This window comes from Myripristis murdjan, chromosome 16 (assembly GCF_902150065.1).
Source record: "Myripristis murdjan chromosome 16, fMyrMur1.1, whole genome shotgun sequence".
In the NCBI taxonomy this organism is placed as follows: domain Eukaryota; kingdom Metazoa; phylum Chordata; class Actinopteri; order Holocentriformes; family Holocentridae; genus Myripristis; species Myripristis murdjan.
In genome coordinates, this window is record NC_043995.1 from 4,099,910 (window position 1) to 4,114,218 (window position 14,309).

At 45.7% G+C, this 14,309-nt stretch overlaps 1 protein-coding gene across 1 annotated transcript; it reads right to left on the reverse strand.

Annotated features, from left to right (window-relative positions):
• Positions 1-1,801: 1,801 nt before the first annotated feature.
• Positions 1,802-6,279, reverse strand: trhra (thyrotropin-releasing hormone receptor a). The gene is made up of 2 exons (XM_030072471.1): positions 5,456-6,279; positions 1,802-2,239 (listed from the first exon to the last, which is right to left on the reverse strand). The coding sequence occupies exons 1-2, from the start codon at positions 6,260-6,262 to the stop codon at positions 1,802-1,804; spliced, it is 1,245 nt and encodes a 414-aa protein (XP_029928331.1). The 5' UTR covers positions 6,263-6,279.
• Positions 6,280-14,309: the final 8,030 nt, after the last annotated feature.

Here is a 14,309-nt window from a genome sequence, read left to right on the forward strand (position 1 = left end):
CCTTCCCACACACTTACTTGAAAAACACAATATTGAATCAAATTCACATTGCACTGCACAATCAATCTCAAGCAATTTTACAGTATAGACAAAAAAAAAAACAACTGACATTCAGTATAAAACAGGTCCCTTTTCATTTAGAAACTCTGACGTTTATTCAGTGTTCATTCATTCTGAGTGCTCCTAGGTGTATGTGTAGCTAAAGGAACGGCAGAAATCTCTTCAGCTCGTTTTAATAGCAAGGTGAGCTATATACAGTACATAGATTGCACCAACTCTCATAGGTATGGCACTTTGTTAGTATATATTTACAAATCCCATCTTTCCTCTGTGAGTCTTGCTGAGGAGAATAATAAAAAAAAATAAAAATAAAAATAAAAAATGAAAAAGCGCTACACTCTGCGGGCTCAACCAATATCTATGAATTGCAGCCTCTATGCCATGACAGCTCTTACCCTTTGATAAACAACCTATAGTACATCTTCTCTCCCATTCATTATAATACACTGTCCACTGACCTTTTACAGGCTTTTCACTTAATCACAGTGGTCATTTGATGCCAGAAGGCCATTTATTTTCAGCTTTGATATGTCTTTCACTGTCAAACCAATGCCGACGCAATAAAAAATTTAAAAAGCCATATGTCTGATAAAGCTTTAGGATTTTGACACACCACTACCATTCCTGCCAGACCAGGACTTTCTCTTTGCTGACTCTCTGGCAGCTGAATTGTGCTTCAAGTATTTTGCCACAAGTGAAATGCCTGAAGACATGAAGACATGCCTCGTCGTTGTAAGTGATATATTGTCGTGTTTTGTCTTACATGAATCAGGCCTTAAGAGTGTGGCTCTGTTTAGGGTTTAGAGGAATGACGGTTGTGGTGGGTGCAGGCTCTGAGATGCTAGAATGGATGCTTCTCACGATGTTTGGGTTGTCATGTCTACAAATCAAATCTGTGATGGCTAGTGAAATCACTTCCTGCAAATGGGCACATTGTTTCATGTCTTTCAAAGATGTAAGACGCTAGCAGCATTTTCGTCAAAATAGTGACCTTTGCTTCAAACATGTGTACCAGGGTGGAAAAGTAAATCAATAATGCAGTATATTGTGATGCACTCGTGACAAGTATCGATGTTTGAGTTTTCAACTTAATTTGCACTGACAACATATTTGAGTTCAAGGGATATTTCCACTGGAACTGCTCTGTCACTTTCATGTTGCTGTCGCTGTGCAGATTAAAACACTAAAAACCATAATTGATTCCTGCTTATTAAAAATGATTTTTCAATTTCACATTTTTCAATTTGTCAGTTGTCCAGGGTAATTTCAGTTACAGATATCGCGATTGTATCATAACAATATCCATTACAATATATTGCATATTGCATGATTGCATGTATCATGATACCATTGTTACCTTGGATTAAATATCAGGATTGAATCATTTAGTGAGTTACCCAGGGATTCCTACCTCTAATATGTACTATATATTCTACTGTGAGAAATTCACAATAATGCCTTGACCTTCCTTTAGTGGGTAAAATGGGAAAAGAAGACATTTATTCTCTATATGGCAGCCCATCTCATCACATTCACCTTCTTTGAAGTCCTATTTGGTTTCTGCCAAATTATCCTCTCAAACAAGCCATATTTCCAATGAGACAGAGTTTTTTTTTAAGTGTGATTTTGGCTGCTTAACACTTTAAATTAAACCTCTAAAAACTCCAAGAGTAAGTCAAACTTGGCAGCTAGTCTCTTCCTCTCTTAGCATCTAGTCTCTAGATGCTAAAGGCATTTTCAGTCAGGCTTTGATACTGCTCCCCGACAGGGAGGGCTCCTCAAAAGACATCTTGGCGGTCGGCAGGATGCTAGTGGGCAGGAACTGATCGGTCGGTGTGGTCAGCTCGTCCATCTCCGTCGTGAAGTGATCAGGGCTTTCCCCGTTGGAAATCTCCTTGATAACGCTGTAGGTGAGCGCCACGCTGTAAGAGGCGGGCTTCTCCATGCGCTGAGGTCCGCAGTGGCACAGCTTCTTGAAAGCGGCGCGAAACTTCTGGGACATGGCGTTGTAGATGACCGGGTTGATGGCGCTGTTTAAGTAGATGCAGAGCCGGCAGAAGAGCAGGAACCAGGTGTCCAGGTAGGCCTTGTCCAGGAAGGAGTTGACCACCACTAAGGTGCGGTAGGGCATCCAAAGTAAGGCGAAGAGGATCACCACTACAGCCAGCATCTTTGTCACCTGATGAAACACAGTCGTGCTGTTAAAGACAAACATGAAATCACAGACCAGGATGTAGAGGTGCTTTTTGGCTGCTATTTAAGACAATTGCATCCCTCTAATCAAATCTGAAGTGTTTTCCTGGCGCATGAAGGATAAACAAGCACACCATGAAAGGCATGTGAGCTGACTCTGAGGTGTGTGATTGGTGCTCAGTCTTAATCAAATGAGAACGTCTTAAAATACGCATGCTGGAAGCACAAATAGACCCAGGTTGTACTGTGGAAGCTGGTGGTGTGGTTACAGGTGGCTAGACAAATATGACTATCTAACAATATGATTCTAACAATCTGGGTTCGATTCCCATCTCAGATAAAGACTTCTCTGGTGAGTCATGCTTGAATTTTTAGCGAAGGTTTTGCTTATGTAACCCTGACCAAAGCCCTTCCCTAACCCTAAAGGAATACTCCAACGAGACATGATGATCATTAAGGATCACTGTGCTAGACAGAAGGATGCATGTGCTCAGGGATTATAGTTCCAAACATCTAATTTCTCCTAAAATTAATTAATTAATTAAAAAAAACTATTCCGAGATGTGTATTTCAATACCACATGATACACTGTGTAAATAACACAGCTTAGGAGTTGGTGTAAGGTTTATTTTCTCACTTTGACAGAGCTAGGCTAACAACTCCCATTAACTTCAAGTCTTTATGCTAAGCTAACACAAAATGCTACCCATGGAAACTGAACCGGTGGATGAACCGATTTGCAAAATGGAATGGAACATCTTGTCTCAGCCTGGGTCAGTCAGAAAAAGGGGATTTTGCCCAAAACATTCCTTTTTCCAATTTTCAAAGTCACCTCAACCAGAGTTTAAACCTAACCTTAACCTTAAACAAAACTCTTTTGTCATTTTTAACATTTCACCCAACACACAGGTAAAAATGCAGCTTCCAGTTTGTGCAGCCGTAAAAATAATCCCATGTGTAATCCAATTTAATATTCACAGAGTGTGCACATAATCTGTATTTAAGAGCTTGTGCCCATAAAAAAAAGTTTTAATGATTGATTATCCCCAACAATGGAAAGGTGCCCCGTGCAGCTTTGAACTAAAGGACCCAAAACTCATATTGCATGAAGTCAGTAAACTGCACCAACAGTCATGTTCACCAGCCTTGTGGAACCTCAGAGGAAGCCAAAGGGACAAGACAGGAAAAAGATGTAATGTTGGTGAGCTCTGCTTTCTCTGTTTACAACAAAGTTTGTATTTCAGTCTTAATTTTCAGTTCATCCCCCTGTGAGCGGACAAGTGTCCACACCCAGCAACTAAATTTAATTTGGGCAAATAGGGTGAATCGATGGCATTTCAATTAGTGAGGATGTGATGCACTTCACCGTTGCAGCCCTACCTTGTCTCCTTTAAAGTATTTGTACCCTGCTGTCTGCTTGCATTTGAAAATAAAAATCCTGGCTAGCACAGCTTTGTCAAAGTCGCTCACAAGAGGGCTGCATTACAGTTTTTGCCAAACCAAGAGATTAAAAAGAAAGTATGGCTTTTGCACTGGAAAATCAATGCTAATAGCAGCAGAGACATCTGGGAAAGCCACTTGCAAAGGTTTCTGAGGTAAGAGGTTTATTCAACTCGTAGATTTGGCGACAATACTAGAGGATCAATTTTGAATGCAAACACGCTGAGCTGTTCCTTGTAAAAAACTCCTTAGTGCATGTTAAAAAAAAAAAAAACTTTCATGAAAATCGAAAAACGTATTCATTCATCATTTATTCAGACCCTGCACACTTGGTCTGCCGATTAATTTGTAACAAGAAAAACTGACAATACAAAATCCATGTGCCCAACCTGACAAAGCTGCAGATAAAATCACTTAGTGGTATTATCTTCAGATGGAATTATATCTTATTTATATTTTTGTTGTGGGGTCTCAGCTCCTGGGAGGTGAGCCCAATTGGATTGGTTAAGGGCTTTGCTGGTGTCTTCAGTGAACAAAATATCCAAGATGCTCATTACATTTTGACCTTTCGGGGTAATTCAATAAGCCCCTCGTAAATGGTATGGATTGTACCTTGTGCACAACGACCATCAGCTGTGGACCAGTCAGATTTTTTTTGTTTGTTTTGGTGTGGGCTCTGGTAATGAGCTGTGGGTTAACATGAAATCCTAACCATACAGCCCATTAAAAAGCACTGATCCCTCCTCTTGTTAGCTGACAGATAAAACAGAAAAAATCCCAAAGTGTGTTTGAGTCAGGGTTAACGGATTACACTGTCCAAGAGGCCGTGGAGCGCCCTCAGGCCACCACACCCCCCGTCATTCCAGGAAGGTTTCTCTCACTGATAAACAAACATCAACCTCTCCTGTCTACCTGTATCATCTTACACACTCTTGCTTGTGTGTTTTTTTTTTTTTTTTTTAACTTCATTATTCATTATGCTTTGCACCATGAACCCATCTGGAATTCCTTGCACCTTTCTTGTTCCTTTAGACATATTTTTGTTTTTGGCAAATGCAAGAAAGTCAGTGTTAATGCTGGAACAGACTTGGGCAGTGTGTGTTTACTAGGGGTGGGATAAGCCAGCACATCTTTATCCTTAAAGGGAAGAGAGATGCTCTCTCTCTCTCACTCTCTCTCTCTCTCGATGTCTCTCTCTCTCAAATTGGCTTTATTGGCATGACAGCACACAGACACTGAATGTTGCCAAAGCAAAGCTATAATGTTGCACACTGACTCTGACTCCCTCTGTCTCGCTCTCTCACGCACACACACACACACACACACACACACACACACACACACACACACAAGTAAAGAGGATAATAAACTATGGCCTCCACCTGCTGATCATTATAAGGCAATAAAAACCTATCGCAATGAACAGAAATCATCTGTAGAAAAGCATTATTTTCTCCCATTTGTCTCCTTGAAAGACCTTTTTCTGACAGATCTGGGGTCAGTTGCACTCTCTGATGTGCTGTATGAATGTGTGCTGAGTACTGTACTGTGAGCTTGGAGAGGTGGCTCAACAGTTTTCCACAAATACAGATACAGTGAGTTCAGGTAGCCTACCTACTATTCAAAATGTTATTGCAGTGCATTATTAACGTGAGAAACTGAGCAGGTAGACTTGGTTTAGGTGGGTTTACACTCCAAACATCCCCCGTGCACACACACGCACACACACACGCACAGTGATATGAATGGGCAGAGTGGCCACCTGTCTGCGGGAGGCAGCCGTGGTGCTGCTGGAGGAGCTGGTGCTGACCATCCTGCCCCCCTGACAGCTCTCCTTCTTCCACTTCTTGGTGTTCTCCTTCGGGTCCGAGGGCAGCGGGTTGAGGAAGAGGATCCTGGCGATCAGGCCGTACAGAACGGTGGCGAGGATGAGGGGCAGCACGTAAAACACGGCGAAATCCGTGAAGTAGATGGGCAGGTAGTGACTCCGGGACACTTTGTAGGCGCAGCTGAGCAGGACGGCGTTGTCGTAGACGAGCTTTGTGGTGTCGGACAGGAACAGCCACATGACGCAGTAGACGGAGGTGAGAGCCCACACCAGCATGATGATCTTCTTCGCCCTGGATAAAGTGCACAGGAACTGCGCTTTGATGGGGTGGCAGATGGCGATGTAGCGCTCCACCGTGAAGGCGGTGATGGAGCAGGAGGACGCGTTGATGCCCAGGTACTGGAAGTAAGTGATGCCCAGGCAGCCCACGTAGCCGTACACCCACTGTCCGTACAGCGCGTCCGTGATGTTGGGCAGCCCGGCGGCGGTGAGCACCATCAGGTCAGCCGCGGCCAGGCTCACCAGGTAGCAGTTGGTGGGGGTCCGCATGTGTTTGGTGGTCAGCACCACCAGGATCACCATCACATTCCCCACTATCCCCACCCCGCATATGACAGACACCAAAAACACGCTGGCCACTTTGTATTCAGCTGTGTAGTCAGTCCAAACGCCAAGGGTCTGGTTGTCCTGCACCGCCGTGCCGTTCTCCACGGTCATGTTAGCCATGGTGAGGTTTTCCATAAAGGCTGTGGGGCTCTGTCCGCTTTTCCCCTTAGTGCCAGGGACTTAGGAAGAAATCACTCATTGCAAAGAAGGACTTGCTCCGGCATGAAAAGTCCAGCGAGAGTACGAATGTAAGAAAAAAAAAAAAAAAGAGAGAGAGAGAGAGAGAGAGAGAAATGTTTTACTTCACCCAAAAATAACCCCGGCAGGACAGTACCTGTGCCCCTCCATGGAGATATAAAAATTGCAAAGCCATCTCAAGAAACCCCAGTGCTTTTTTCCATGAAAGAAATTTTTTAAAAATAGAGTTGAGGAGGTTGTTTTTGAATGAAGAGTCCAGTCCTGGTCCTGTTGGTTGAAGTTTGGAGAGAGAGGGAGAGAGAGAGAGAGAGAGAGAGAGAGAGAGAGAGAGAGTGAGTGTGTGTGTGTGTGAGAGAGAGAGAGAGGGGGGGGTGAGTGTGTGTGTGTGTGTGTGTGTGTGTGTGAGAGAGAGAGAGAGAGAGAGAGAGAGAGAGAGGAGGTGTTGGAGCTCCAAGCCCTGCTCCAGTCTCACTGATCACACAGGCTCGACTGACTGGGGCTTCTCTGCTTCACAATGCACAAGTGACTGGCTGACACTGGGGCAATCCTCCTAACCCCCCTCCACCCCCCACCCCCCAACACACACACACACACACACACACACACACACACACACACACACACACACATGCCAAGTGAAAGGGAGATGTGTTGGTACAGAATAATATGAGGACTGTGAGTAGCAGTGCACTCATTCTTATACAGTCCTTACTTTTAGAGGTAGACCTAACATTAAATATCACATTATACCATCATTTTGCACTGATTAGCTATGATAGGAATATGATAGGAGATGAACCACAACAAAGTCACTGTAAACTTACAATTGAGTATTACAGGCACATTATAAGTCTGTATAGGTTTATTAAAGGATTATAATGGGGTGCTCTCTGAGATAATGTGCCATAAAGCACTGTGAGATCATTAAACGCTCGCTGTTGAATACCACAGGCACACCACATAGGTAATTTCCACTGGAGGTTTACTCACTAGAAATAGTTATGATGCAGAAAATGTACAAAGCATCATTTTGTTTCTTTTGTGGTTTAATCTCACCAAGAGTTGTCCGGGTTAAAGTGTGACATCTGAACAGTTTTATCCTTTGAACATGTGAAAAAGGTGTCAGGAGGGTAGCAAAAAATTATCACAAAATAAAAAGAATATTAAAAAGTAAAAAAAAAAAAAAAAAGAAAAAGAACTTTAGCAAAAAATATTACCAGGAATATTAGTGAATAAATAAATGAATAAATAAAAATGAAATAATGAATAAAATGCCAAATAAATGACTAAATAAATAACTTAACCCTATAAAGCCATTTGTATCATATATGATACACATTTTCAATTCTGTTTTTCGTTTTCAGTTTAATCAATACTTGACCAAAATACTGTTGTATACCTTTGAACACTTCCCCTGTTCACCCTGGACCATACTATTGGCACTTCAAGTACATATCATATATCATACACCAGAAAGGTTGTGTAATAACATATTTTTTGAATTTTTTATATATATATATATATATATATATATATATATATATATATATATATATATATATATATATATATATATATTGTTATAGGACTAAATAAAGGGTTCAATTTCAAAAAATTGGAATTTTCTGCCAATTCTTTCATAGTTCAGGCTTTATAGGGTTAAAAATGACAAGACAATTATATGTATAATTATCAAAATGCCATATTTAAAGGTCAGATGAGTGATGCTGGGTTGTGGTCACTTTCCTTGTGTGTAAATGAAAGGTGGTGCGAGACTGTGCTCAGGGGCCGCACTTCAGATCACATCTTGATGTAAGGGGCCCCGGCAGGCAAAACCCCTTCAAACAGGCGTCCCAGGCTTGTTGACAGTCAACTCAGCCATCCAGAATGTGAAAAAGTTTGAAAAGCCCCAACACAGGAGGTGAACAGGATCCCAGGAGAATGTAATGTGTTTGGGAATGAAAATTATTCAACCAAGATACAACAAATGTTTGAGGCCACACTGGACAACAAGGAGAGCTGTTTCCTAGAGAGCTAGTGAGCTAACATTTGTTAGCGACTAACAATACCACCAAAAATACTGGGTTGTACTAAAAATACTTAGTTATATTATTGGTTATACTAAAAATATTTAGTTATATCATTGGTTATGCTAAAAATACTTAGTTATATTATTGGTTATGCTAAAAATACTTTGTTAAGGTTAAGAAAAGGTTAAGGTTACAAAACGTTAGCTAATATTAGCTACCTAATTTAGCGAAGTTCACTAATATGAGCAGATCTTGTTCTTTCTGTTTTTGCTTCATTTTCACTCCTTCCTCCTTGTTTTCAGCTGTATCACGGCTCCGTTTCAACCACACATCCATTTTTTAGATTTTTTGTTTGTTTGTTTGTTTGTTTGGCTTGGCTTTTTTTTTTTTTTTGGTTTGTTTGTTTGTCATAATGAACAAACTTGGTTCAGCGACCACGGCAGCAGATTTAAACCACTAACACACATATTTAACACCTTCAAGAAACCTGGAGGGAAAACTGAATGCAAATATCATTTATCAAACTTACTTTTGTAATTTTTGTTGAACTTTTTATAGCATAGGCTAATTATTTTAGAGAATGCATTTAAAAAAAAATCTCACGTACCCCCTGCAGTACTCCAACATACCACCAGGGGTATGCGTGCTCCCATTTGAGAAACATCGAGCTAGCTAACGTTAGCTACCTCAAAGCAAACACTGCTCTTGCTTGGATTTGAATCAGGATCAGCTGAGTGACCCACCCACCAGCCCACAGTCATGCCATGAAAATTATGTTTTGTTTTGTTAGGTTTTGTTCTTGTGTCTTGTCTCGTGGCTTCCTGTTTTATTTTGATATCCCACTCTCCTCTTGTGTCAGGTCACTTGCCCTTCCCCTTGTGTGTTTTCCTCTAGTCTGATTGTCTGCCACGCCCTGATTGTTTCCACCTGTTCCCCATTACCTTGTGTGTATATATAGTCCTTGTTTCCCTTTGTCCTGTGCGAGTTCGTCCTGCTTCGTCTTGTTTTGTCCTGCTTTATCACGTCACGTCCATGATCCTTGTCACGTCACGTCAAGTCTCAAGTCAGGTTTTGTATTTCCGTTGCTACTTTGTTTTGTCATTGTTTTGCTCTCTTGTTTCTTTGATACTTTTGCCTTGCCTTTGTTTGTTATTCCTCGTTAAGAGAGATTTTCCGTTGATACTTTTGTCATAGTATATTTCTGTTGTCACTTTGTATGGATATTTAAGTTGTTACTTTATTATTAAAAGTTTTTTCTTTAGAACTCTTGTTTGGAGTCGTGCGTTTGGGTTCTTAATTTTGTTCAGCCCTGACAGAAAGAACCCAGCCGACTCAGAACAGCTGACAAAATGAACGAGCGGGAAATGACCCCAGCAGAAGTCATTATATTTTGTCAGCGGTTGTGGACTGATATGTCCTCCCGACCTGCACCCCAGTCTCATGTGCCACAGCAGCTCCCTGTTGCCTGTCCTGCTGCTCCGTTCCAGAGCCCATTTCAGGGAACCCGACTGGCCTTTGGGGGCCCTCGTAGCCACCAGCTGGCCAGGCGCCGGCTTGCGGGTCTACAGCGTGCTAGTCGCAGCCCAGCCATCAGCCTCGGCACCCTGGCAAGCTTAGCCCGGAGCCCAAGCAGCCCAGTGAGTCAAGCCACGAGCCCCAGCAACCAAGTGAGTCAAGCCACGAGCCCCAGCAACCAAGTGAGTCAAGCCACGAGCCCCAGCAGCCAAGTGAGTCAAGCCACCAGTCCTAGCAGCCCAGCTACCTGCCATAGCAGTCCTAGCAGCCTAGCTAGCCCAGTTACCAGTCCCAGTAGCCTAGCTACCAGTCCAAGCAGCCCAGCTACCAGCCATAGCAGCCCTAGCAGCCTAGCTAGCCCAACTACCAGCCATAGCAGCCCTAGCAACCTAGCTAGCCCAGCTACTACTCCCAGCAGCCTAGCTAACCCAGCTACCAGTTCCAGTAGTCCAAGCAGCCTAGCTAGCCTAGCTGCCAGTCCCAGCAGCCAAGCTACTAGCCATAGCAGCCAAGCTACTAGCCATAGCAGCCTCTGCGGCCTAGCAGGCCCAGCTACTAGCCTCTGCGGCCTAGCAAGCCCAGCTACTAGCCTTAGCAGCCGAGCAGTACCTGTCCCAGTTCCCAGAACCAGACTGGCTGCCCCAGTCCCAGTTCCCATGGCCAGACAGGCTGTCCCGGTTCATGTCACAGTACCTCGAACCCAAGTGGCTGCCCCAGTCCCAGTTCCCAGGTCCAGACTGGCTGCCCCAGTCCCGGTCACAGTCCCCCGTGCTGGATCAGCTTCCCCGGCACCTGTCCCAGTTCCCAGAACCAGATTGGCTGCCCCAGTCCCAGTTCCCAGGGTCAGACAGGTTGCTCCGGTCCATGTCACTGTCACAGTACCTCGAACCCAAGTGGCTGCCCCGGTCCCGGTCACAGTCCCCGGTGCCGGATCAGCTTCCCCGGCACCAGTCCCAGTTCCCCGAACCGGACCGGCTGTCCCAGTCCATGTCACAGTCACAGAACCTCAAGCCGCACCAGTCCCAGTTTCCCGAACTGGACCCATTGCCCCAGTCCATGTCACAGTTTGCCAAGCCCGACCAGCTGTTCCGGACCCGGCCTTGGTTCCTGCCCCAGTACCCCGAACCGGACTGGCTGCCCCTGTCCCAGTGCCCCGAGCCAGACTGGGTGTTCCAGCCACTGCCCTTGTCCCAGTTCCCCGTACCAGACTGGCTGCCCAGGTTCCTGTCACAGTTCCCCAAGCCGGACCCACTGCCCCAGTCCATGTCACAGTCACAGTACCTCGAGTCCGACTGGCTGTCCCGGCCCCAGTCCATGTCACAGTTCCCCGAGCCCGACTGGCTGCCCAGACCCCAGTCCCTGTTCAAGTTCCTGGAGTGGACGTTGCCGCTGCCCGGCGGCCTGGAGTGGACGTTGCCGCTGCCCGGCGGCCTGGAGTGGACGTTGCCGCTGCCCGGCGGCCTGGAGTGGACGTCGCCGCTGCCCGGCGGCCTGGAGTGGCCGTCGCCGCTGCCCGGCGGCCCCGAGTCCACGTTGCCGTCGCCGCTGCCCTGCGGTCCGGAGTCCACGTCGCCGCTGCCCTGCGGTCCGGAGTCCACGTCGCCGCTGCCCGGCGGTCCGGAGTCCACGTCGCCGCTGCCGCCGCTGCCTCTGCCCGGCGGTCCCGAGTCCACGTCACCGCTGCCGCCGCTGCCTCTGCCCAGCGGTCCCGAGTCCACGTCGCTGCTGCCCGGCGGTCCCGAGTCCACGTTGCCGTCGCCGCTGCCCGGCGGCCCGGAGTGGACGTCGCCGCTGCCCGGCGGTCCCGAGTCCACGTCGTCGCTGCCCGGCAGTCCAGAGTACACGTCGCCGCTGCCCGGCGGTCCAGAGTCCACGTCGCCGCTGTCTGGCGGTCCAGAGTTCACCCTGCTGCTTCCGCTGCCTGGCGGCCCCAAGTCTGCTCTGCAGGAAGTTATGGTCGCTCTGCAGTGTGGTCCCACCCACACTGCAGCCATCCAGGGTGGGTCCGCCTTGACCGCCAGCACTCTGGCCGTCCGCCAGAGCGCCACCTCGTCCATGGTTCCCATCGCCCTGGCCGTCCGCCAGAGCGCCGCCTCGTCCATGGTTCCCATCGCCCTGGCCGTCCGCCAGAGCGCCGCCTCGTCCATGGTTCCCTGCGCCCTGGCCGTCCGCCAGAGCACCGCCCCGTCCATGGTTCCCTGCGCCCTGGCCATCCGCCAGAGCACCGCTTCGTCCATGGATCCTTGCGCCCTGGTCGTCCGCCAGAGCACCGCCTCGTCCATAGACTTCCGCCCTGGAGATTTTTGTTTTGGCCTCCTCCTCCCCCCGTCTCACGACGGCCATCCATCCCTGTGCCCTACAGACTGTTTGGGACGTCAGGAGCCGTCCCTAGAGGGGGGGGTACTGTCATGCCATGAAAATTATGTTTTGTTTTGTTAGGTTTTGTTCTTGTGTCTTGTCTCGTGACTTCCTGTTTTATTTTGATATCCCACTCTCCTCTTGTGTCAGGTCACTTGCCCTTCCCCTTGTGTGTTTTCCTCTAGTCTGATTGTCTGCCACGCCCTGATTGTTTCCACCTGTTCCCCATTACCTTGTGTGTATATATAGTCCTTGTTTCCCTTTGTCCTGTGCGAGTTCGTCCTGCTTCGTCTTGTTTTGTCCTGCTTTATCACGTCACGTCCATGATCCTTGTCACGTCACGTCAAGTCTCAAGTCAGGTTTTGTATTTCCGTTGCTACTTTGTTTTGTCATTGTTTTGCTCTCTTGTTTCTTTGATACTTTTGCCTTGCCTTTGTTTGTTATTCCTCGTTAAGAGAGATTTTCCGTTAATACTTTTGTCATAGTATATTTCTGTTGTCACTTTGTATGGATATTTAAGTTGTTACTTTATTATTAAAAGTTTTTTCTTTAGAACTCTTGTTTGGAGTCGTGCGTTTGGGTTCTTAATTTTGTTCAGCCCTGACACCCACCAGGCGCCTTACATGGCCCCTGTCGCTCCCTTACTGCTACACCACTACACTGTCATTATTTACAGGACCAGAGCAGAATGGAATTTAAAATGTATGCAATGCAAAATGTTGATTTAAAAATATGGGGGACACATAATTCCTAAAATAAGTAGCCCATGCTATAATAAGTTCAATAATAAAATGCAAATCTAAGTTTGATAAACCACATTTTGTATTCAACAGTATATCCTCAGTATATCAGGCTGCTGTTTCAGAAACTGATGAAGCTGTATAGGACCATGTTATATAGGCTACTTTTTTTTTTTTTTTTTTTTTTTTTCCCACTGGTCAGGGGTAAAAAATATTTCAAGGGGGTACATTATTGGAAAAAAAAAAAGAACCACTGCATTAGAGGTCGCTTAACCTTAAAATGTAAGCTATAGGTCGTAATGAGCTGCTGCACAAACAATGTATGGGGTTTGCCAGAGCACATGTTGGAACAGGTATTAATATTACAATGAAAACACAGGAGATGAAAAAGCATACCACAAACTGACTTGACATGATAGTCATGAGTCATAACAAACTCAATTTGGCATATCATAGACATGCTGTAGCCACAGTGCCAATAGAGTTATTGTAAGAATGTCTTAAGGACACTATATGAGAGATAAAAACACCATCAATCATATGGCTCAGCTTTCCAGCCCTCTACAGCTCAATTTATTATTATTTTTATTTTTTTTCACATGAAATGCTTTGCATTTGAGTAAAACCCATTTACCGCTTGATGCGGGGTAGTCCTAATGTCATGGAAAAACAAGTGTGGGCGCTTGTATTTTTCGAAGCGCTCCCAGCATGAATCTGAAATGATACCATTACCTAAAGGACAGCAGCCGAAACACTTCCGCTGCTTTTACTTGTACTTTGTTCGAGACGCCACCATTACCAGCTCATTTGCAATTTAGCGCTCTCCGTCGGAGGTGGGTGACTTCAGTGTGAACCCTGTGTTAAATCTACGTGGGAAATGAAGCTTTAAGATAATGAGCTATTCCACGGCAGCGCTATACAGTAGCAGGCACCCTGGAGTGTCTGTCTCTCCCTTTCTGTTGTCTACCTGCACCCAGATGATGTGTCAGACAGGACGGCAGGAAGTAGAGGTTCACCGTGTTCAGTTAGAGTACAGCATGGAAATGGAGAAAGGGTGGGAGGGTTAGGTGTTCACTCAGCTATCCCATCAGCCTTGGGTGGCATTGCTGTGATTCACATGTCCCCAGGGGTAAATACCTGTAACACTGGGCAGAGGGATTGGGACTCAGGGAGACGTGCATGTGGCTGTGCTTGGGCTGAATTTTTTGCTAAAAGTAAAATATCTGACAAACATTGTTGTAAATCAAGTTTTATGGTGCTACAGAGATGCCCTGGCTTCCAAATTGTATTTTCCAGATATAATAAACATGATTGTTTGGTGCAGACCCCAGCAAAAATCAC